This window comes from Callorhinus ursinus, unplaced genomic scaffold (assembly GCF_003265705.2).
Source record: "Callorhinus ursinus isolate GAN/ISIS: 27379988/994484 unplaced genomic scaffold, GSC_fseal_2.0 scaffold41, whole genome shotgun sequence".
Lineage (NCBI taxonomy): Eukaryota > Metazoa > Chordata > Mammalia > Carnivora > Otariidae > Callorhinus > Callorhinus ursinus.
The window spans coordinates 2,701,820-2,724,534 of NW_027397103.1; the positions used below are offsets into that span (position 1 = coordinate 2,701,820).

The window sequence follows — 22,715 nt, forward strand, 5'->3', positions numbered from 1 at the left end:
AATTCCACTGTACCTATTGACCACTGACAGATCACCAAACCTTTGAAGTTCAGGGAAGCATACAAATCATCCTAAACTCCCTGTCAGTTAACCGTTCATTTGTAATGCAAATGCAGTGTAATTGAAGATACATTTAAAAATCAATGAGTAAAAGAAGTAGGATTGGTGTCTCATATATTTCTCAAAGCTACGTTTTCTCTCCATTCTTGGTTCTACAGGGTGAGTTCTGGCCGCCACCTTCTTCTGCCTGCATTACTGCAGTAACCTCCTAAGTGTTCTTCCTGCCATCTGTCTTGCCCTTACCCCAGGTCTTCTACACACTACAGCCAAGTCATCCCACTGTTAAAACCCTTTAAGACTCCCTGCTGCCCTCTGGATGAAGTCCAGACTCTTCCATGTGGTTTACAAGGCCTTTTCCCATATATCTCTAGACTTGTTGCTTACCTTTTCTCTCCTTTCACTTTAATTAATTAATTAATTATATTTTAAGAGACTGTGAGAGGTGGGGGGGAAGAGAGAATCTTTTTTTTTTTTTAAAAGATTTATGTATTTATTTTAGAGGTGGGGGAGGGGCAGAGGGAGAAGGAGAGGCGAGAGAGAATCTCAAGCAGACTCCCTGCTGAGCACAGAACCCATCACGGGGCTTGATCCCACAACCCTGGGCTCATGACCTGAGCCGAAATCAAGAGTCGGACGCCTAAACTGACTGAGCCACCCAGGCACCCCAAGGAAGAGAGAATCTTAAGCAGGCGCTATGCTCAGTGTGGAGCCTGACGTTGGGGTTCATCCCATGACCCTGAGATCACGATGTAAGCCGAAACCAAGAGCCAGACATTTAACCAACTGAGCCACCTAGGCACCCCTCTCCTTGCACTTTATATTCATTTCGACCTTCCTTTTGTTCTTTGAACTGGCCTCTGGCCTTTCTCTGTGCCATTTCCTCTTTCCCTATTTCCCTGGCTAACTCCTATTTCTCCTTCTGGGCTTGGACCAGTTGTCACTTCTTCCAGAAGCTCTTCCTGGCCCCTTTACTTCTGGGAGGGATGCCCTTCTGGCTGTGGACTCATAGCACCCTGTACCTCCTCTTCAGGAGTGGGTGTTGGGCTCCCCCACCAGGCTACTCCATCCACGAAGGGAGGGATTATGTCTCGCTTGCTTCTAGTAGCGCTTCTCCAAGCATATGCTTAAGAAGCATTTACTGGAAGAACGTATGGTTAATTTCATAGAAATTGATTTACACACAGATTAACTTATTGTGTTATGGAAATCACACATTAGGAGTGTAAATTTTATTCTCTAAAGTATGTAATTCAGGTTAGATCCAGTGGGATTTTCAAAATTTGAAGCACAGTGCAAGGAAATTGAACTTGGATCCTTTTGAAATTTGATGGTTAAAAATTTCCTATTTGTCATTACATACCAATGAATGTGGCTTGCCATTTTCTGGTATACAGAAAATTGTAATGAAGCCCATTGTGTTGTTAATGTCTGGTTCTATATAACAAGGCTAGTTCTGTATTCTGGCAGGCAGCCCATGGAAACAGCGCTTTGTTGATCTGGTTCATGATGAAATCTGTTCAGTTCCGTATAACAGATGCCTTCACCAGTGTCCTTCCAGGAAGGAGCTGATCTTTACAAAGAAAGCATTGTTTTGCAACTCACTATATGTAGTCTTGTTGCTTCTGAATGCTTTGTGAGATTCTTAAAGGTTGCTGGCTTTGTACTGATGTTTTTTGTACTGGGGGTCTTTTCGGGCTGCTCTTGCTCTGAGCCTATAACTGACCCATGAATCTTCTTTCCTTACAGTGACCTCACATTAACCTCTCTCTGTTCATTCCAAACTTTTCTTCCCCAGTTGCACATAGGATGTATTAGTTAAGGTGTAGGCTAAGCTACTGTAACAAAAAGATACCAAAATACAGTCCAGGCTGATGGAGCAGCTCTGTTGTATGTTGATAATTCAGGGACCCAGGTTCCTTCTATCTTGTGGCTCCTCATCCCTTAGGATGTTGTCCCCCTGACACAGTGGGAGTCGGGCATTTGATGTTCTTGTTTCCCTGGCTGGCAGGAGAAAGGGCTGGAGAGCAGAACAAGAAAACTCCTTTTACGTAGCACAATATGGAAGTGGGACACATCATTTCCTCTCCTATTTTGTTGACCAGAACTTCATCACATGACCTCACATCAGTACTGTCTAGCTGCATGGCCAATATCCAGCTAAGGGAAGAATGGATTTGGGGGACATGTTATAGTCTGTTTTGTAGGTAATAAAAGATAGATCTGGGTTTTTTAGCCAGGCCCCCTCGATCCACCTCCCATACTCTTACCCATTACGTTACACTGTTACATCCCAAAGCACTGCCAGTCTGACCCTGGCCCTGAGGTCCTACTTGGGATTAGTTCTTTATATTTCCTGTCTCACTTTCCACCGAAGGTTGTGCAGTCACATGGGGAGTATTTCCTTTGGTGTAGGCACAGTTTGGAGGTTAGCAGTTTCTGGGCAGTGACCCCGTGGCCTGTATAAACACCAGCCCATGCTGTGACTGGGAGTCTGGAGAGAGTTAACAAATAGAACTTCATTGTTTATTTTAGTGAAATGTGGCAGCTTATGATAGTTTTGACAGCGAGACATGTGCTGTTTTGATCTCTCGTATAAGATTATCCAGTTTTCAGGCATGTCTCAAAACTCACCAGCATGTTTGCATGTTGCCGCTTGGGAAGCAGGGGTTTGGAAGCTGGCTGCCTGTCAGAAGGAAGCTGTTACTAGAATAGAGGTTCTCATTTTATTACTGTTCCTTGATTGGTCTCTCTGGAGTCATTGGCCTTTTCAGTTTCAACGTTCTCATTGGCAAAGTGAGATATTAATACCTCTTATTGACCCCAATTCAGTTGCTGAGTGTGTTATTGCCCTGGGGGGTCCTTTGTGCCTTCAGAACAGTTGTTTTGTGTCCTGCTCTTTTGAGGCATATTTCAAGTGAATGTGTTTAGAGTTTTATGAGTCAAAATTTCGTTCCATTGTCCCAGTTTGCCTGGTTCCACTGTCACAGTTTCTGGTTTAGTAGGTCTAGGATGGGGCCCAAGAATTTGCAACCAGGTCCCAGCTGCTGCTGCCGGTCTGGGGCCCCCACTTTGAAAACCTTGGTCCTGTGGCTATAGCTAGCTACAGTTCATTTCTGGGTATTGCTTCTTCCTTTGGTTCCTTCAGCAGTAGTGAAAAACCTGAGATCCTGTTCCTTGCACTTGGCTCTTTCAGGTTGAGGAGTGGTACCTACTCCCCTGTTGTTAACTGGCCCTGAGATTCTTCACCAGTGCAGGGTGCTTCATTAACCGTGTCCTCCGTTACCTAGTTTGAATGTGCTATTTGTGTCTTGCCAAGACTCTGGATGATCTGGTGCTCAATGAGGATCTTTTGAATAGATGGGTGAGTCAGGCTGGGATTCGTATTTTCTGAAATAAAGGGTCTTCTCTCTTTTTCTCTTGGTGACTTTGCCCATCAAGAGGAATAACTTAAGGTCTCTGCCAGGGACCACTCTGCTTCGAGGATCCCTTCCTTCCTCCCTGATGCCAAAGATCGGGAACACTGCGCAGGGCAGATAACGATGCCAATACCATCGTTACATTTCCGTGGTACTTTCAGGCGTGCTGATTGTAGTGCAAGCATTTCAAGGGCATGCTGCTAGAGGGGTGGCCAGCACAGCATGCCTCTAATGACACCCTGTGCAAATTGGAATAGAGTACAAGAACGATTAGATACTCACCTCCTCCCCGCATATGGATATGTGTGCATGCAAGCATACATGGATGTGCACGTGCGTGCACGTGCATGTGGGTATACACACACACACACACACACACACACACACACTTGTCCTTTGTTTCGAAGGCAACACAATTGATGGGCACTGCCATCCCTGTTCTTGGGGTGTAGATGCGAACACCAGCAGAGAAGGCGCTGCTCCTTCCAAACTGAACACATGTAAGATTTGCCCTTTAATTAGCATCTGCAGCTGTGCCATTAGCAGGGTTTGTCTCTGTTGGCCTGAATGTCTTTGCTTTAAAAGAGCAAGTCCGTTATAGCTCCAAGCCAGGCTTGTCTGTCAGCTGCTGTGCTTTCTCTGCCATCTGCAGGGTGATCGCATTGTTTAGGACTGTTTCACTGTAGGGCTCTTTCCTCCTCCTGGCTCCCCGGCCTTTGATTACCATGCCTTGGTGATTGCCGTTCGGGTGAACTGCAGCTGGTCGTTGTGGGCAGGGACCTCGCGCGTCCTTCCACACAGGATGGTTGCCTCCGTGCTGATGGACCGGTTCCTTTCCGGCCTTTTGTTGCCGGTGATCCTGGCGTGGTAGGCAGATCCTGTCATGTCCAGGTAGTCACTGAAAAAAAAAAAAACAAAAAACGGCAAGCAGCAGGAGGGTTGGCTGTATTCAGGGCGCCTCTGCCGTAGAAACTTTTCATCTGGCCGACGCAGGGAGCCTCTTTGTCCTGCACCTTCATCTGCGGTGGGTCTCAGGACTGTGCTGGCCGCATGAGATCACCTGGGGAGCTCCCTGAAAATGCCCATCTCTGCACCTCACCCAGGGTCACTGGAATTTTTAACAAGCTCACTGAATGGTTGGGAGGGGAGTGAGATACACTTTACCCTTTCAGACTGCTTAATGTTTACTCTTGTTCATTCCACTAGAATTCCAGCCCCAGGAAGGCAAGGGATTTTTTGCCTGTTATAGTCTCCGCTGTTTTCCTAGTATCTAGAACAGTGCCTGACACATAGTAGGCACTCAATTTTTTTTTTTTGGATGAGTGTGTTTATTTTATTTATTTATTTTTTTTAAGATTTCATTTATTTATTTAACTGACAGAGAGAGAGAGAGAGAGAGAGAGAGAGAGAGAGAGCGTGAGAGGGAACGCAAGCAGGGGGGAGAAACAGGCCTCCGGCTGAGCAGGGAGCCTGGTGCGGGGCTCGATCCCAGGACTCCGGGATCATGACCTGAGCCGAAGGCAGTCACTTAATGAACTGAGCCACCCAGGCGCCCTGAATGAGTTTATTTTAAAAAAAAAGCAGCTCCTCAGGTGATTCTGATGGGCAGGCAGGTTTGAGAAACCTTGCCCTGGAGGACTTACCAGGTTCATTAGGTGAGAAGCCACATTTTTGGGGGATCAGTACCTCACTGGGTGTCTCTGAGTAGTTAAAGTCTGGGCTGGAGTCATGCTTTTGGACAAAACCAGGTGCTGTGAATGGATTGTCTGGCATAGCCTGGGCAGTGACTTTGGCCTTGAATTGTTTGTAGTGTTCTGCTGACCCTGGTGTTTAGTTCATAACAAAGTCATCTGGTATGGAGACTTGAAGACTCTTAGTTTTTGACCCTTGATGATGCTTTTGGAACCTCTTGACTTGGTACCGTTTTTAAAAGTCCAGAAGAGTTTTCTGAAAGTGTCCAGTCCTGTTCTTCACTGTACGCCTAAGTTCAATAGCAAGATGATCGACTCGGCTTGGGTTGGCCACATACAAGCCATATTCCCCATGGGCTCCATTCATAACAGAATGAGCGATTCTTCCCCAGTAGGATGGTTTTGGGGTAGGGGTGACATCTTGGGACAGCCAAATTTGCTCAGTAAATTTCCAAATTAAGTTCTTGAATGGCGGGTGCCTGGAATTTTTAGTATGGTAATGTGGAATCGTGGTGATGGGTCAAGTCTGATTAGTTTCTTTGATAAGGACCCAGTCTATTTAGAGGTTTGTCATTTCGTGTCTATTTTGTCCCATGTTGTGGAGCCTGCTGCTTAGCAGCTGTTGTAATTTTTGTCGCTTGTCTTCTCAATCAACCCTGGTTTTGAATAAATGAAAAGTTGTTTGACTCAGAAAAGACTAATCTACTTTTGGCGGGGGTTTTTAGTTCAGGAAGTTGGATCTTCTGAATAGGAGCAAAGAATACATATCTTTTGCCTTTTAAGAGATGGTTCTTCTTTTCTGAACTATTTTACTGGTCATTCCAAAATAGAATCTTCAGGAAGAGTTGCGAAGTATTAAATAGTGGTCAGTTTGTGAGCTCTTAAAAGTTGCCAGCTGGTGCTATCTGTTTGATGTTGTCGTCTTCAAACTTACAAGCCATTCCATTTCACACATCTTTAATAGAGCCAGGTTAGAACATTTATAACTGCGATGTGTCATCATAAATATGCATTCTTCTTATTTTAAGATGTTTCCGTTCTAAAAGCATGAGTACTTCTGTTGTTATCGGTGAATTTTTTTTTTATAGTGAAGACCTTTTTTAATGGCAATATGTATTTAAAACAGACGTAAAAATTGGCATTCACCCACATATCCAGGGCCTGTGGAGAACCAGGTTGGGATGAGTGGGTGAGCTTTAGGCAGCCAGGTGGCTCCTGTGGGCTCTTCTAGGGCTGGTACTGGTAGCTTTCAATCTGCTGTGAATTTGGGGGAAATAAAGTCTGCATTTTAGCTGCTACCGCTTCTAAGTGTTGTTGTTCTTGTGGGTTCATAAATCTTTTTCCAGCGATTGCAATGCAAGTGGAACCTTACTCTTCCAATCGTCCAGTATCTGGTTGATTCTCCACTCCGTGCAAGATGTCATGTGAATGGGGGAGATTCCCAGATGACACAGAGCCCTTGTGGAGGGCATGTGGGTCACTGGCTCCCTCAGGGGTCTCTGGTGTGGGGTTCACTTAGTGCCGGGCAGAATCTTTACTGGGCCAGGCTGCGGCCTCTGCAGATATGTGCAGATGCTTAATGTCTCACTTGACTAGAGCTTTCTTCTAATTCTGGACCAAAAGCAAACAGGAGTTTGGAGGAGGATGGAGAGAATTCACATCCCAAAATTGGCTTCTGGAATGCAGTAGTTGGAGAGATTTCGTATTTTTTTTTTTTTAAGATGTTTATTTGGATCTTGCCTCTTTCCAGAAAGGGTTTGAGACAACTTAAAACAAAAGGCATTTATAGCGTGGCACACAAAATGGGAAATCAGAGCAAAGGACAGGAAGAGAACCAAGTAAGAGTTAACATGACTGCAAAGATGATCAAAATGTGTCCCAGCTTCTCCCAGCCAGAGAGGGAGGGATCATGCAGCCAAGGGTGGGAAAGGAAGGCGCTTGACCGACAGTGGAGGACCTCCTTGGTGCCAGGCACAGTACTGCGAGGCAATATGGTCTCACCTCATTTTACAGCGGGCAAAACTGAAGGGCAGAGAGCTGAAGTCACCAGGCTGCGGTTTGAAGCCACCTGGGCAAATCGGCCTCAGAGCTGCGTGTTGACTCAGAATATCACACTCAGTTATCATCAGAAGGAGGAAGGATTTCAGTTCCCTGGAGTGGAGGAAATTTTTTGCTAATCAAACATTTTACTTGAAGCTGTACTTTATATTCTGCTGTTTTTAAGATTTTATTTATTAGAGTAAGCATTGGGCAGTGGGGCGGGGGAGGGGCGCTGCGGGGAGCAGGGGGAGAGCGACAAGCAGACCCCTCCACTGAGCGCAGAGCCGGGTGCCGGGGCTCGATCTCACGACCCTGAGATCAGGACCTGAGCGGAAACCAAGAGTCGGACACTCAACCTACAGAGCCACCCAGGTGCCCCTATATTCTTTTTCCAGATTTTTTTCCTGTGTATATATTAACAAATGTAATAATTTTCTTTTTATCACAAAAAGGAGGTTGTAGTTTGTCCTGTATAGGATGTCACTTTGTATTATCATGGGCAGCTTTCCGTGGCAGTATGAATAGACTGACTCTGTTCATTTTTAATATCTACATCTTCTCCCATTATTTAGATGCATCATATTTCAGCAGTTTCTTTTTTTAAATTTTTTTATTGTTCTGTTAATCACCATACATTACATCATTAGTTTTTGATGTAGGGTTCCATGATTCATTGTTTGTGCATAACACCCAGAGCTCCACGCAGAACGTGCCCTCTTTAATACCCATCACCGGGCTAACCCATCCCCCCACCCCCCTCCCCTCTAGAACCCTCAGTTTGTTTTTCAGAGTCCATCGTCTCTCATGGTTCGTCTCCCCCTCCGACTTACTCCCCTTCATTCTTCCCCTCCTGCTAACTTCTTCTTTTTCTTTTTCTTAACATATGTTGCGTTATTTGTTTCAGAAGTACAGATCTGTGATTCAACAGTCTTGCACAATTCACAGCGCTCACTATAGCACACACCCTCCCCAATGTCTATCACCCAGCCACCCCATCCCTCCCACCCCCCACCACTCAGCAACCCTCAGTTTGTTTCCTGAGATTAAGAATTCCTCATATCAGTGAGGTCATGTGATACGTGTCTTTCTCTGATTGACTTATTTCACTCAGCATAACACCCTCCAGTTCCATCCACGTCGTTGCAAATGGCAAGATCTCACTCCTTTTGATGGCTGCATAATATTCCATTGTGTATATCTACCACGTCTTCTTTATCCATTCATCTGTTGATGGACATCTTGTCAGCAGTTTCTTAATGCTGGATGTTTGGGGGATTTCCAGGCTTTTCCTCCCCTGTGTTACAAACAGTGCTACAGTGAATCTATGTATCTATCGATCTATAAACTACTATAAGTTGCTGTAGGGGCGCCTGGGTGGCTTAGTTGTTTAAGTGACTGCCTTCGGCTCAGGTCATGATCCTGGAGTCCCGGGATCAAGTCCCACATTGGGCTCCCTGCTCAGCAGGGAGTCTGCTTCTCCCTCTGACCCAACCCCCTCTTATGCTCTCTCTCTCTCTATCTCGTTCTCTCTCTCAAATAAATAAATAAAATCTTAAAAAAAAAGGTTCCTGTAAAATAAATTGTCAGAAATGGAATCATGAGGTCAGAGAGTGTATGTTCACATTTAAATTTTTCATAGAAGTGGTCAGATGACTGTTGCAGGAAAAGACTGTATCATATTTATTGTGCGCCTCCTCTAGTCTGCTGGGTGCTGAGAGAAATGCAAAAAGGATGCTGGAGGGTTTGTTGCCCTCTAGCAATTTCCATCTACACTGTGTACCTAATCCTAGGGAATGTCTGGGGTGTCGACTTGGGTGGGTGGGTGGGTGAGTGGGTGGATTTAATTCAACTTTTCAAGCTTGCCTTGCAAACATTGTGCATGGTGTCTGGGACTAGTCTTTCATTATATTGATTCTCTTGGGTATCGGATGTAATTTCCTTAGGGCAGGGACCTCATCCTATGTGACTTACGATGATATGTCTCCCACATCTTAGTTGCTTTGTGGAGACATTGTAATTATAACGCGTCAGGTAGTATTTGAGGCTCTGATTGAGATGTTCCCTTTTTTGGGGTGTATGAAGAATTAATAACTTTGGCATTTTATGCAGGTCATGGAATATCAGCCTGGAGGGGACTTGCTGTCACTTTTGAATAGATATGAGGACCAGTTAGATGAAAATATGATTCAATTTTACCTAGCCGAACTGATTTTGGCTGTTCACAGCATTCATCAGATGGGATATGTGCATCGGTAAGTGAGACTCTCTGGTAGTGTACTGAGAATTTATGTGTATCACCTAAGCATTCCCACAATAGAGTGAATAGATTAATAATTTCAGCATCAAAGTGATGCTCCATCCAAATTTTAACCAGTCCTAACTGCAACCAGCTGAAAGTCTATTTTCCAGAGTGGCAGACATTTCAGCTTTACCCATTCAACAGTGACATAGATCTAGAATTACAGAGTTCTCAAGTTTGCTAATAAGATCTGTGACTGTGGCTGATAAGACTGAGAACTCTCGCATGGGTTCCTTGAGTTATATGGTAGAAAAACCGCATTCGACTTGCCGAAGGACCCTGCATCATCACATGGGAGCGGAAGACCATGGAGTTGTACTTCTGACCTCACCCATTAGTGATTTACACAGGTGTTCCAGCAAATCCTCAGTTGAAAAGCGTCTCTTTACATCCTCACGCATATGATGTTTTGTGTACATCCAAGAATGTTGTTCCCTTCCTCTCCCTCCCCACTTTTCTTTTTCCTTCCCCTTCCCTTTCTCTTCCTCCTTCTCTTCCTCCTCTTCCTGCTTCTCCTTCTTCTTTTTCTTACTTAGTTTTGCAGAATGTTTGCTTATTATTTATATCTATCAATAGGGAGGTCTATATAGCAGAGTTTAGACACTGAGCTTGTTGGCTGAATCAATATCCTACGTTAGCAGTTGCTTGCTGATTTGCATGGAGGAAACAACACTAATTTGTGGCTCTGATTTTCTTAGAGACATCAAGCCTGAGAACATTCTCATTGACCGAACAGGACACATCAAGCTTGTGGATTTTGGATCAGCGGCTAAAATGAACTCAAATAAGATGGTAACATCATGGAATGAGATAGCTTAATAGAGATTATGCTACAGAGTGTTCTGTGGTCCTCATAAGTTTGGAGAATATGGGATAACTTTGAGTGACATTTTGGAATCTTCAACTGCCGGTGTAGGGCATGATTTCTCTGAAGGTGGTGGTGGGGATTGGGGACATAGAGCTATTTCCCAGACTTGCTTGACCTTGGCACCCTATCTGTTAATACCCTACAAAACATTTTTAGGAACATCCTTATGGTTTGGTTAAAACATAAAAGGGAAAATGGTCGTTTTTGTTTCTCTTCTCATTTTCCTTATTATAGATTGTCTTCTGTAATCTTATTTGTCTCACATCTCTATTTTCTATTCAGCAAAATTGAAAGAAATCACTGGCACATTTGAACCAAATAACCTTTAGCATTAAGAACCAACTGCTCAAAATGTCATTTCGAAGTCCTGGACCTCTGGTAAACATTAAGCTGTATTCCCCGTGCTAAATAGGAAGGCCAGAGGGTACCTGCCGAGATCAAGAGCAAGAATACTTGAGGAAAAAGATGACAAAGTAAAAAAAAAAAAAAAAATCTATATATAGATTTAAAAACAAACCCTAATAAAATTGGTACAGACTAAAGTGAATTTTCATGTCATCTGTGCAAAAAACTGGTGCGTCTAAGAGAAAATCAACTTAGATTTTAAGACTTATTTTACAACTAACCCATTCAGTGACCTGGACAAATTTTTAGGAACTTGGCCTTTCATTCTTTCTCAGTAGAGTACTGATTCTAGTTAAAATGCACAAGTTAAGGGGCGCCTGGGTGGCTCAGTCGGTTAAGTGTCTGCCTTTGGCTCAGGTCATGGTCCCAGGGTCCTGGGATGGAGCCCCGCGTGGGGCTCTCTGCAGGAAGCCTGCTTCTCCCTCTACTGCTGTTCCCCCCTTCTTGTGCTCTCTTTCTCCCTCTTTTTCTGTCAAAATAAATAAATGAGTAAATAAAATAAAATTCAAAATGCACAAGTTAAGAGGTTAGGGAGGTTACTCTGTAAAATGCCCCCCCTTTCTAACCTCTGAGAGTTAAGTCCTTATAAAGGGAAATACGTAAAATTGTGTTTTTTTCCTCAAGTTCCTTGGAGGAAAGGTGGGTGTTATCAGGTTGATATTAGGAAAAGGTGTGGGGTTATGTTAGGCAGACCTGAGGCCTACTTGAGATAATTTACTTGGTGTTCAGATCCTTGGAAAAACAATCTCTCTAGGTGCTCTTTCCCCGCTCCCCGCCAAATCATGTTCTTGTAATCGACTCCACCTGATCATTACAATGAAATTTAGATTATAGGATCATGATAAGCATTTCATGTTTTTAAAAATTACCTGCCGAAACAGGCATGAAAACTTAGTTGTTGAATTTAGTGGAATAAAGCACAGGAAAAAAGTTAAGTAATGGAAAATTTTATCATATTGGACTCAAAAACTTGTTCACTGAGTGAACTCATGCATCTAGAAATAAACTGAAGCATAGATACATGGTCTAATAGTTGAAGTGTAGATACATAGTCAGCTCTGGATACCATAGACATTGACCATTGATATTTTGCCCTGGATAATTCTTTATTGTGGGGGGCTATCTTGTGTATTATAGGATATTTAGCTACATTCCTGGCTTCCATCCACCAGATGCCAATAACACTCTCTCCTCCAGTTATGAAAACCAGAAATGTCTCCTGGCATTGCTGCGTGTTCCATGGGGGACAAAATCACCCCTGGTTGAGAACCATCCCAAGTTGATTGAGAAACAGCAGACAGCTTATTAATGAGAGCCAGCACTAGGTATTTGCAACAAGAAAACCTACTTGGGGAAAACTAGATTATGATCCAAAGTCACTGCTTGGTAAACAAATGGGAATAAAGAGTAAGGCCCCATCTCTGCATCTGGAATCGCTCACTCTCTTCTGAGCCCCAAGTAGAGAGACTGGACTTTCCTTCATTTCAGGTTTCTGTTTCTCAGTGCTTCAGACTATCCCTTTTCAGTTCTTCTAATTGGAACAACCTTTACTTCAGGCGCAGAGCCCTTCAGAGTCACTCAGGTTCATTTGCAGCTCAGTGCTCAACCCCTGATTATTCTGGTGAAGGAGATAAGGCACTCAGTCCTGCATACTTGAGAGTAGTACACCTCCTCTTCTCTTAGAGAAAGAATTGCCTCTTCAGAACTTTGTGCTTTTAAGGGCCAGAATGTGAAAAACACATAGGAAGGAATTTTTAGCATTGTTTTAAGTGAAAACGCCTTTAATTATAGAAGACCGATAATCTACAATCTAGATGAAGTCAAGTATGGGTATAGAAATACTTTTCTTTTGTATTTTTGATCAGTGGAGGTGGGTTAAACATTTTTTTTTTTAAGATTTTATTTGAGAGAGAGAGAGTGCGCAGGGGGAAGAGGAGAGGGGGAGGGAGGTGGAGGGTGAGAGAATCTCAAGCAGACTGAACTGAGCATGGAGCCCTTTGCCCAGTGTGGGGCTCAGTATCACGACCCTGAGATCATGACCTGAGCCAAAACCAAGAGTCAGACGCTCAACTGACTGAGCCACCCAGGCATCCCAACATGTGTTTCTTTTAAATAGAATGTTTTATGGGCCTAAAGGACATTCTAAGTGTTTTTTGTACTCAAAATATATGAAATATAATCTACGTTTACTGAAATCCATGTATGCTACTCACCTAAAATCAATTCTTTCCCCTACCACTCTCAAATATTATTTACGAATTTTTAGATATTTGTGACTTTTAGGTCTGTTGGGTTTTCCATCTTCCATTGTCATTATTTCAAGCTTCTTGGTGTGTTGCTTTGAAGTATTCTTACTAACAGTGGGGAACCATACTGCCTAGAGGTTTGGGTGTTGAGCTGAGACATGCCATCCACCTGCTGTGTGCCCTTAGGCTACCCATTTCACCTTATTAGAATCTCAGAGTGGCAAATAGCAAATTCTTCCAACCTGTCTCATTCAGCTCTCACACAAACACTTGTAAGGAGATTGATTGTAAATAAAGAGCAGTATAGCATGTTAAGTGTTAATCAGCCTCATTGAGCAGTTGAAAATCTATAGGAGATAGCCTTTTTTGACATTTACATAGGAGTGAGAAGATTTTATGCTTTTCCCCCAAGAGGAACAACAGTGAGATACCATTCTCCCCCTACCCCCCCCCCCCCGCCCCAACCCCCAATCCCACCCCTGCTTCTGCAGGTGGATGTTTCTGCCCTGCGTAGCCACATGGGGAAATTTAGGTTGAAAAAGTTTTATGTTTAAGCATTTTATGGGAAGAGGATTGGGAGGAGACAGACAGTGGTTTTCTTACTTTCTTCTCATGTTTGTTAAAGGAATCTAAGTTAATGCTTTTTTGTTTCTTTTCTTAACCTCTCTATCTCCTGAAATATGACTCCGTCTTCTGTCTCCTAGTCATTTTGTTATTGTCTCCTGCTGAACTGGTGTATTTTCTTCCCTGTCAATACAGTGAAAATTAACTAAAATTTAGTAAAACTTTTCAGATGGTGCCCTGTACATGGCTCCGCTTTTAATATCTTACCCAGATTAGCTGGCCGTGAATTGCCACCAGAGGAGAGTGAAAGCATCCTGCAAAATCCTTATCAGGATGCGAGACATTAAGTGTTGAATGGGTTTAATGTGCTTGGAGGTCAGTAACTAATGGAAATTTAGCAGTCATTAAATTGTCATTAAAAACCTTTGTAAGTTACTATTAAGTACCTAATGTACTTTATGCAGGAGATGTGCATAAAGGAAGCTAGGGATATTTTCCCTTAAAATTTAGAAAATTACAAAGTGATTAGACGCAAATGTGTATAATCACATGCCTGTTGTGGGGCAGGAATTAGGGAATTATCTGACTCTCTTGGATAAGTCTCATCATGAGTCTGAAAATGAGGCATTGATGACTTACACCCCTCGCTGGGTCATGCTGATAAACACAACCCAGTCAAGTTCCTTTCAACTCTGTGCTGGTGAACAAGTGACTAAGCCCTGTGCACTGCAAACAAGGAGAACTGAATGTTCCCAAACAGTCTAGTGTGATGATAAAATAAAACCCACCAAGTGCAAAGATGCATATTTGAGGATTGCGTAGTAATAGTTCTGCAAGGTAATTAGGCATAAGGGGTAAGCATTTAATGATGACATTAGTTTTTCTTCTCGTTTTCATATTTAAAAAAATATTGTCAGTATTGAGGGTTTTTACCAAAAACCTGTAGTTTAATCCTAGTCCCGTGCTGAGCTCATTAACATTTACACACACATTAAAAGATAGAAGTCTTAGCACAGGCTCCCCAGCATCAAGGCTTTCCCTTGCCTTAAGCTGCTTTCAGTTTCTCAAGTTTAAGGTGCCCTGTCTTAGACCAGATATCGTCTCCTTTCTCCCCACTTTTATCTATCAGCAATGGCTTGTGGCTTTCTTGGGCAGTGTGACCATCTAGCTTTCCCCAGTGGGTACTTGCAGTGAAAATTCTTTTTTTTTTTTGTAAAGATTTTATTTTATTTTATTTTTTAAAGTAATCTCTACACCCACTATGGGGCTTGAATTCACAACCCCCGAGATCAAGAGGGGCATGCTCCACTGAGTTGGCCAGGCACCCCTCAGTGGAAAGCAGTGGATGCCTGGCATCAAGAATACCAGTATCACACTGTTGTCCAGATTTAGGGTTTGGGAAAAACCTACGGTGGGCTTGAGAGAAGGGGTGAAAAGAGAAGGAGTAGGGAGAATGGGTCTGTTTCCTACAACTGTGGATCTGTGGGGCAGAGGGATGGACAGGATTAAAGTTACAGGCTTGAAGAGCTTGAGGCTCCATCCCTAGGGAAGGGATATAAAGCCCAGCCTTAAAGATGTGTGGCCATATCTATAAAATCTCTAACGTCTCTCAGGGACACTCAACATCCTTTAATGGGGAGAAGATTCTTTTGTGCCCATGTAACTGCTCAGGTGAGAGAAGCCTTTTTAAAGGCAGGATTATTGGACAACTGTAGGATTATTGGTTAACACAGATATGACTAACATCAGGCCCTTTCTGTTTTGATGGGGAAGAAGTCAGAGAGGTGATCCTTAGCCTTTAAATTTCATGGATCAGTAAGACTTCACAACAATTTTCAAGACTGAAAGGGTTGCCGGCTTACTCTGTTGTCTAGGAAGGAGTGGGGTGGGAGGGGGACGGAAAACCTTTCATCAGCATCATTTCGAGAAACAAAGGACATGTAAACACTAAAACAGAAGGACAAATTCTTAGAAAAAAGGACAGTTCTTCAAATGGGATATATTTAGCTTTAGAAAAAGACCTACTACATTGTCCTAGCCTTTCTTTGCCAAGGTCAGGTGCTTCAGTGCCATTGGATTGGAGGGCTCTGGATTCCTGAATAGTGGAGAGGGAACCACAGGGCCAGGGGTTGGGGGTGAGGAAAATGGACCCATTAGCATTGGCCCTCTGGTGGGAGATACTTATCATGTCTTTCCCTGTGGGTGGTTTGAAGTAGGAATGTTGATTCTAGACATTTAAACTTGAAATACAATGAGTTTGCAATATTGTTTTGCCCCAGCTAGCTGCCAGGTTTTCAATAATGGGTAGATTGATCTTAAAGATTCATCTTTAGGTTTCATTATCATTTTGCTGTTTTCATAAGAGAAGTTCTGTGTAACATGTGCTAGGAAAGACCTCTTCCGTTCTAGCTGTATACTCAACTCTTATTTGTGTAACCAAAGGGTGTATATCATCAACAACTCTTGCCCTTTTGCCTTTGGATTATATTATATACTTTTTTTTTTTTTAATTAGTAAATCGTTTGCATTTCCTGACAGCGTGCCACTTGACAGAAGGTTTAATTGCCTGGGAGAATAGTAATCAGTGGCAAATCAGCTTGTGTCTGAAATGTGGCTGTTGGGCAAACTATTTGAGAATAATTGAAAGTTTGCTGTGTTCATTTCATTTATGGGTTTCCAGGTGAATGCCAGACTCCCGATTGGGACTCCAGATTACATGGCCCCTGAAGTGTTGACCGTGATGAATGGGGATGGGAAAGGCACCTACAGTCTCGACTGTGACTGGTGGTCGGTGGGAGTGGTCGCCTATGAAATGGTTTATGGAAGGTCCCCGTTTACTGAGGGAACCTCAGCCAGAACCTTCAGTAACATCATGAATTTCCAGGTAAAGAGCCGGTCGGAGGTTCTGGAGTAATACCGAGAGCTGTCGTTTAAAAATGTGCGAGTGAACATTTGTGATGTAAATCAGCAGTGCCCGGATAATAACAATAGCTAATACTTAATAAAGCACCTTGTGCTAAAAGCTGCTCTAAACGCTTTAGTAATTGTGTTTCATTGACTCGCAGCTGCCAGTCATTGTAAGCCTGTGCCATTATTTTAGGTCCCGTTAAAAAAGAAATCTCTTGCCAATTAATCTATCATATTTCATTGATTATAAAATGCATTTTGATTTCAGTGCTGTTGTGGGAGTAACTGAGTCTTAGACTTGAAATATAGTTCATTAACTTGGCTAATCCTCAAACAATGTGAGAGGTCGATATTCTTTTCCTTTTACAGATGAGGAAACCAAATCCCAAAATGTTTAAGTAACTTGCCTAGAATGTCTGGCTTTGAGTCCTTTCCTTTGACAGATATTCTGCTGGGCTCTTTCTCAGTACTCCTAGCTGTCGAATATGATCGTAAAATCGAAGGGGGATAGGAATTAGAATTATGGCAATATATATGAAGTAGAATTAAAGCCATTCTCTAATAACTGTACGTTCCAGTATGTTAAACCCATTTCTTAAGGATATGATAAATATGTATGTTTTAGTTTCAACTGAAAGGAAAAAGGAGAAACTTCACAGGTTTTTCTAACTCACTCAATCTCATCTTTCCGGAATGCTTAGTACATATTTTCATATGTATAATACATATTTCATATGCTTAATACATACATATATTCCTTGTTATTCTTGAGTCTCCTCTGGAGTGAAAGTTTTCCCTTAGATGATTTTTGGGGCCAATTTATCTCCTTCATTTCAGTCTGCTCAATCAGTAATGAGTGAATTGTGCTCGGCCCGGTTAGGTACTGGGTTTATAGTGATGAGCAAGGAGAAGGCTCTCTCTGCCTTCTCTCCCTGTTATCACATAGAAATCACAGTGTACTGTGTGCAGAAGTAGATTACAGAGGGAGCATGGGGAGGGGCAGTGATCGGGTGGAAGAGGGGCATGGGATGGGGAGGGCGTTCTAGGCAGAGAGAACAGCATGATTTGTTCAGGCAGCTTTAAATAGCTCATCATTGTTGGACAGCAAAGAGCGAAATGGGGAGTGGAGCTACAAGAGACAGAGGAGCAGGGTCAAATCATGAAGGATATTGAATCCTTGTAAAGGAATGGGACCCATTGATGTGAACAGGCCATTTATTTTGGGAATATGCCTTTGGTCCAAAGTTAAGAGGGCACAAAACTTCCTTCTTTTAAAAGAAAAAAAAGGGAGAGAGAGAAACTTGCATATATGAGAAATACTTTAACTTTGGAACATCAGAAGCTGAATCTGCTAAGGAAATGCTTATTTTATTTTATTTTTTTGGAATAGCGGTTTTTGAAGTTTCCTGATGACCCCAAAGTTAGCGGTGAATTACTTGATCTGATTCAGAGTTTGCTGTGTGGCCAGAAAGAGAGACTGAAGTTTGAAGGCCTTTGCTGCCACCCTTTCTTCTCTAAAATTGACTGGAATAACATCCGTAACTGTAAGTAGAGCCGCAGTCCTTCACTTCTGGCGTTGGAATTAAGTGTAAACACTTAAGAATGATTGGAAATTATCCTGACCCACAGAAGGTGGTATAAATTATATAAATAAGGGCCTTAATTATCTACAGGGGATAGAAAAGGCTAATGACAGAGCTGTCGGTAAGTGATAATTCTTCTTTAAAATTGTTTGCACAGAACAGGGTCATTTATCAAACTCTGGGCTTATGTGGCCTTCTGAACATCATCCCTCAGTAAGTTAGAGGTATGGATTGATGGAGTTCAAGGGTTGTCACTTGCTTTGACAAGAGTTTCTTCTCAGAGGAAAAGCAGACCTAGGTAAATCCTTCACAGATTAGGAAAAAAGACTCAGAAATGAGGCAAAGCGCCACGTTGCTCTGTGAATGGCCAAGTTTGCACAGAAACCGTAAATGTCTCTCTGGGTTCGTTTGTTCTCCTCTAGAATATTTGTCTTTGTTCACAAGCTTGTAAAATCTATCACGTAAATGCACAGTGGAGTCATTCCTTCATACATACGTCACTCTGGGATCAATTAGTGCAAACGGAATTCATTAAAAACAGAGACCTGATTTATTATCAACCAAAACCAAAATGCTTGGTTTTTTTACAAATTGGTGATTTTTTTATTTTTGGATGTGTTGTTGATTGAATGTGACCCAGTGATTAGCACAGAGGAGAGCCAGTGGGAAAGCAGTTGGTCTGTGTGAGTGTTTTATTTTCGGTGATGAGGGGAAGTGGGGAGTGGAATCCATTTCTAAGGTGTCAGCACCAGGCTTCTAGCTGGAGCCATGTCGTTGTAATGTAGGAGTTGGTTTAAGATCCAGCGTTGTCCAGTTGAAAGCCATTGTGATGGTTTCTCTAACCTGCCCAAATATTTAAATAGGCTACATTTTTGTAAATATTTCTTAGCAAATTTTTTTTCTTCTGGTAGGGACATTGCTTACTTTTTCTAACCTTCATGTATCAACTCCCAAATCTCCAAGGTTCGGGGCTTTTAATTAACAGTATATTTTCAGGGCTGTCTTCTTTTTTCACTTTTAGAAAGATTTGATACAGTTTCCTATAGATGCTATTCATATACTCAATCTTTTCTTGACTTGCCTTTGTGTCTCTGTAGTCTCCTTGAATGAGCAGTTAATTTTTCTATATATGCACTTGCCGACTGTATCTTAACAACCTGTCTCCACTCAAGTGAGCCAGTGAGTGGTGATGAATTACCCAAGTAACTTTATTTTGAGTTTTGGTTTACCTTGATGTTGTTTTTGGTATGGTGTCAGAATTCCCAGATTTTGTCCTAGTCTTTTTCTTTTTTTAAAGATTTTATTTATTTATTTATTTGAGAGAGAGAATGAGATAGAACATGAGCGGGGGAGGGTCAGAGGGAGAAGCAGGCCCCTTGCCGAGCAGGGAGCCCGATGCGGGACTCAATCCCGGGACTCCAGGATCATGACCTGAGCCGAAGGCAGTCGCTTAACCAACTGAGCCACCCAGGCGCCCCCTAGTCTTTTTCTTCCAGGCTGTTTTATAGGCTCTAGGCTTATTGGGCTTACAAGTGTTAACTCCTGTTCTGTAAATTACATAGTGCTCGTAAAGGATACACGTCAGGGTAGATTGTGGCCCATGCCGTCCATCCCAAGGCCCATCTTTTAAGGGTGCCTGGCTGACACAGTTGGTTAGTGTCTGACTCTTGGTTCTGGCTCAGGTCTGATCTCGGGGTCAGGAGATCGAGCCCCACATTGGGCTCTGTGCTCCGTGCGGAGTCTGCTTGGGTTTCTCTCTCCCTCTCTGTCTGCCCCTCCTCCTGCTATCTCTCTCTAAAATAAAATAAATAAAATCTTTAAACAAACATATAAAACAAGGCCCATCTTTTATTTATTTATTTTTATTTTATTATTATTTTTTCAAGATTTTATATATTTACCTGACAGAGAGAGACAGCGAGAGAGGGAACACAAGCAGGGGGAGTGGGAGAGGGAGAAGCAGGCTTTCCGCTGAGCAGGGAGCCCGATGTGGGGCCCGATCCCAGGACCCTAGGATCATGACCTGAGCCGAAGGCAGACACTTAACGACTGAGCCACCCAGGCGCCCCGGCCCATCTTTTAGAAGGTCCTGGTTTTCTTTGGGATGAGATGACTTTGTAATGGGTCACTGCAGTCTTGGGTCATCTTCACACTTGCTGCCCCCATACGTGCGACTCACCCTGCCTCCTGTGGCTATCTACTTAAAATTTCCATGTCTTAATACATACCCACTTAGTTTTTCCTTATTATTATTTTTTTTAAGAACTTATTTTTAAGCAATCTCTACACCCAGTGCAGGACTTGAACTCACAACCCCGAGACCAAGAACCGAGAGTCACACTCCACTGACTGAGCCAGCTAGGTGCCCAGTTTTTCCTTATTTTTAACACATGTGCATGTGTCATTCCCTCACTCCCCGCCATTTTGTATTAGGGAATTCTCATCCACCTGAATCCTGATTCTTTTTTTTTTTCCCGAGGTTATTTTTTTAAAGTAAAAATTGTAGGGTGCCTGGGGGGCTCAGTCGGTTAAGCGTCTGCCTTCAGCTCAGATCACGATCCCAGGGTCCTGGGATTGAGCCCCGCATCGGGCTCCCTCCTCGGCGCGGAGTCTGCTTCTCTGCCCCTCCCCCCTGACTTGTGCTCAAGTGTGCATGTGCTCTCTCTCCTTCTTGCAAAGATAAATAAATAAAATCTTAAAAAAAAACTTGAAAAAAGTAAAAATTGTATATATTTAAGGTGTACAACATGATTTGATGTACATATATATTATGAAATGATTACTATAGTCAAGCTAATGTTCATATCCATCTCCTCACATAGTTACCGTTTTTTTCCTTTTCTGTGTTGAGAGCACCTGTAATCTACTCTCTTAGCAAATTGCCAGCGTTCAATACGGTGTTATTAAACATAGTCATCGTGCTGTGTATTAGATTTACTTATTCATCCTATATAACTCCCAACTTTGTACCCTTTGACCACTATCTCCCCATCCTGCCCTGGTAGCCATCCTGCTCTCTGCTTCCATGCATTTAACTCTTAGATTTCACAGAAAAGTGAGATCATACAGTTTTTTCTCTTTCTGTGCCTATGTTATTTCCCTTAGCATGATGTCCTCCAGGTTCATCCATGTTATTGCAAATGGCAGGATTTCCTTCTTCTTTTTTAAGGCTGAGTGATATTACCGTGTGTGTGTGTGTGTGTGTGTGTGTGTGTGTGTATGTGTGTGTACCTGTGTGTACCACAACTTCTTTATCCACTCATCATTGATGGGTACTTAGATTGTTTCCATATCTTGGTTGTTGTGGATAATGCTACTGTGAACATGAGAGCACAGATAAATCTTCGAGGTACTGAGCTCATTTTCTTCGGGTGTACAACTAGAAGAGGGATTGCTGGATTCTGTGGTAGTTCTATTTTTAGTTTTTCAGCAACTAAAAATAGTTTAGTTTTTGTTTTCCATACTGGTTGTAACAGTTAACATTCCTACCAACAGTGTACAAAGATTCCCTTTACTCCACAACCTCGCCAACACTTGTCTCTTGGCTTTCCCCCCCGCCCCCAAAATAGGCTCCATGCTTGGCGTTGTGCCCAGTGTGGGGCCCAAATCTATGACCCCGAAGATTAAGACCTGAGCTGAGATCAGAGTCTGATGCTCAACCAACTGAGCCACCCAGGTACCCCTCTGTTGTCTTTTGGTTACTAGCCATCCTAACAGGTGTGAAGTGTTATCTCAGGGTGGTTTTGACTCGCATTTCCCTGATGATGAGTGATATTCAGCACCTTTTCAGATACCTGCTGGCCATCTGTATGTCTTCTTTAGACAAATGTCTTTTCATGTCCTTTGCCTTAAATCTTAATTCTTAAAAATCTTGGTGGTTTTTATGGACTTCCAACTCCCAGTATAGTGGCTTTGAAGTGTTATGAAATATGTTTGCTTTAAAAAAATTTCTTTTAATTTTAATAAACCTTTTACTTTGGAATAATAATAGATTTATAAAGAAGTTGCAAAGATAGTACAGAGAGTTCCCACATACCCTTCTTCTCCCAGTTTCCTCTAATGTTATAACATCTGACGTAACTATGCCACATTTGTCAAAACTAAGATTAATATTTGCACATTACTATTAATTTAACTTGAGACTTTATCCCGATTTCACCAGTTTCTCCACTCGTGTCTCTGTTCTGTTCCTGGAATCAGTCCAGGATACCATATTGCATTGAGAGTGTTTGCATCCAATGGGACTCTGCCTGGCTGAGATACTTGGTGTAGCTCAGCCAGTGGGTGGGATCTTCATGTCCACTGAGGACTGGTAGTGCATTTTCCTAGAGGTTCCGTGGCATCCCTGACTATGCAGAGAGCCACGGGATTCATTGAATTTCTCCTAGCAGATTTCCCAGTTTTTCACCAACCTCCAATCCCTGTGTATTTGCAGTCAACTCAGGGTTGTGTGATTGAAAACAGTGCTGGACTCCATGCTGTCTGAACTACTTTCTAACAACATAACTCTAACAGAAATTATGCCTTTGTCTGGTCCCATTTTTCATAAATGAACGTTGAGTGATTTTTATCATCCAAAAAACTTGAAGCCATTGGATTTCCTGAGTTTATGGTTGCTGCTCAAATGCCTATGGCT

The 22,715-nt window shown here is 42.6% G+C and overlaps 1 protein-coding gene across 9 annotated transcripts in view; it reads left to right on the forward strand.

The window, feature by feature from the left end:
• Positions 1-22,715, forward strand: part of CIT (citron rho-interacting serine/threonine kinase) — a 161,283-nt gene that overhangs the window by 21,561 nt on the left and 117,007 nt on the right. For 8 of the 9 annotated variants that reach the window (XM_073881028.1, XM_073881030.1, XM_025889434.2 and 5 more), the window contains exons 6-9: positions 9,317-9,459; positions 10,205-10,298; positions 16,270-16,473; positions 17,887-18,040. In XM_073881028.1, coding sequence (XP_073737129.1) covers positions 9,317-9,459; positions 10,205-10,298; positions 16,270-16,473; positions 17,887-18,040 — 595 coding nt within the window. The remainder of the gene's footprint in view (positions 1-9,316; positions 9,460-10,204; positions 10,299-16,269; positions 16,474-17,886; positions 18,041-22,715) is intronic. The other variant, XM_073881033.1, reaches the window with a different exon arrangement.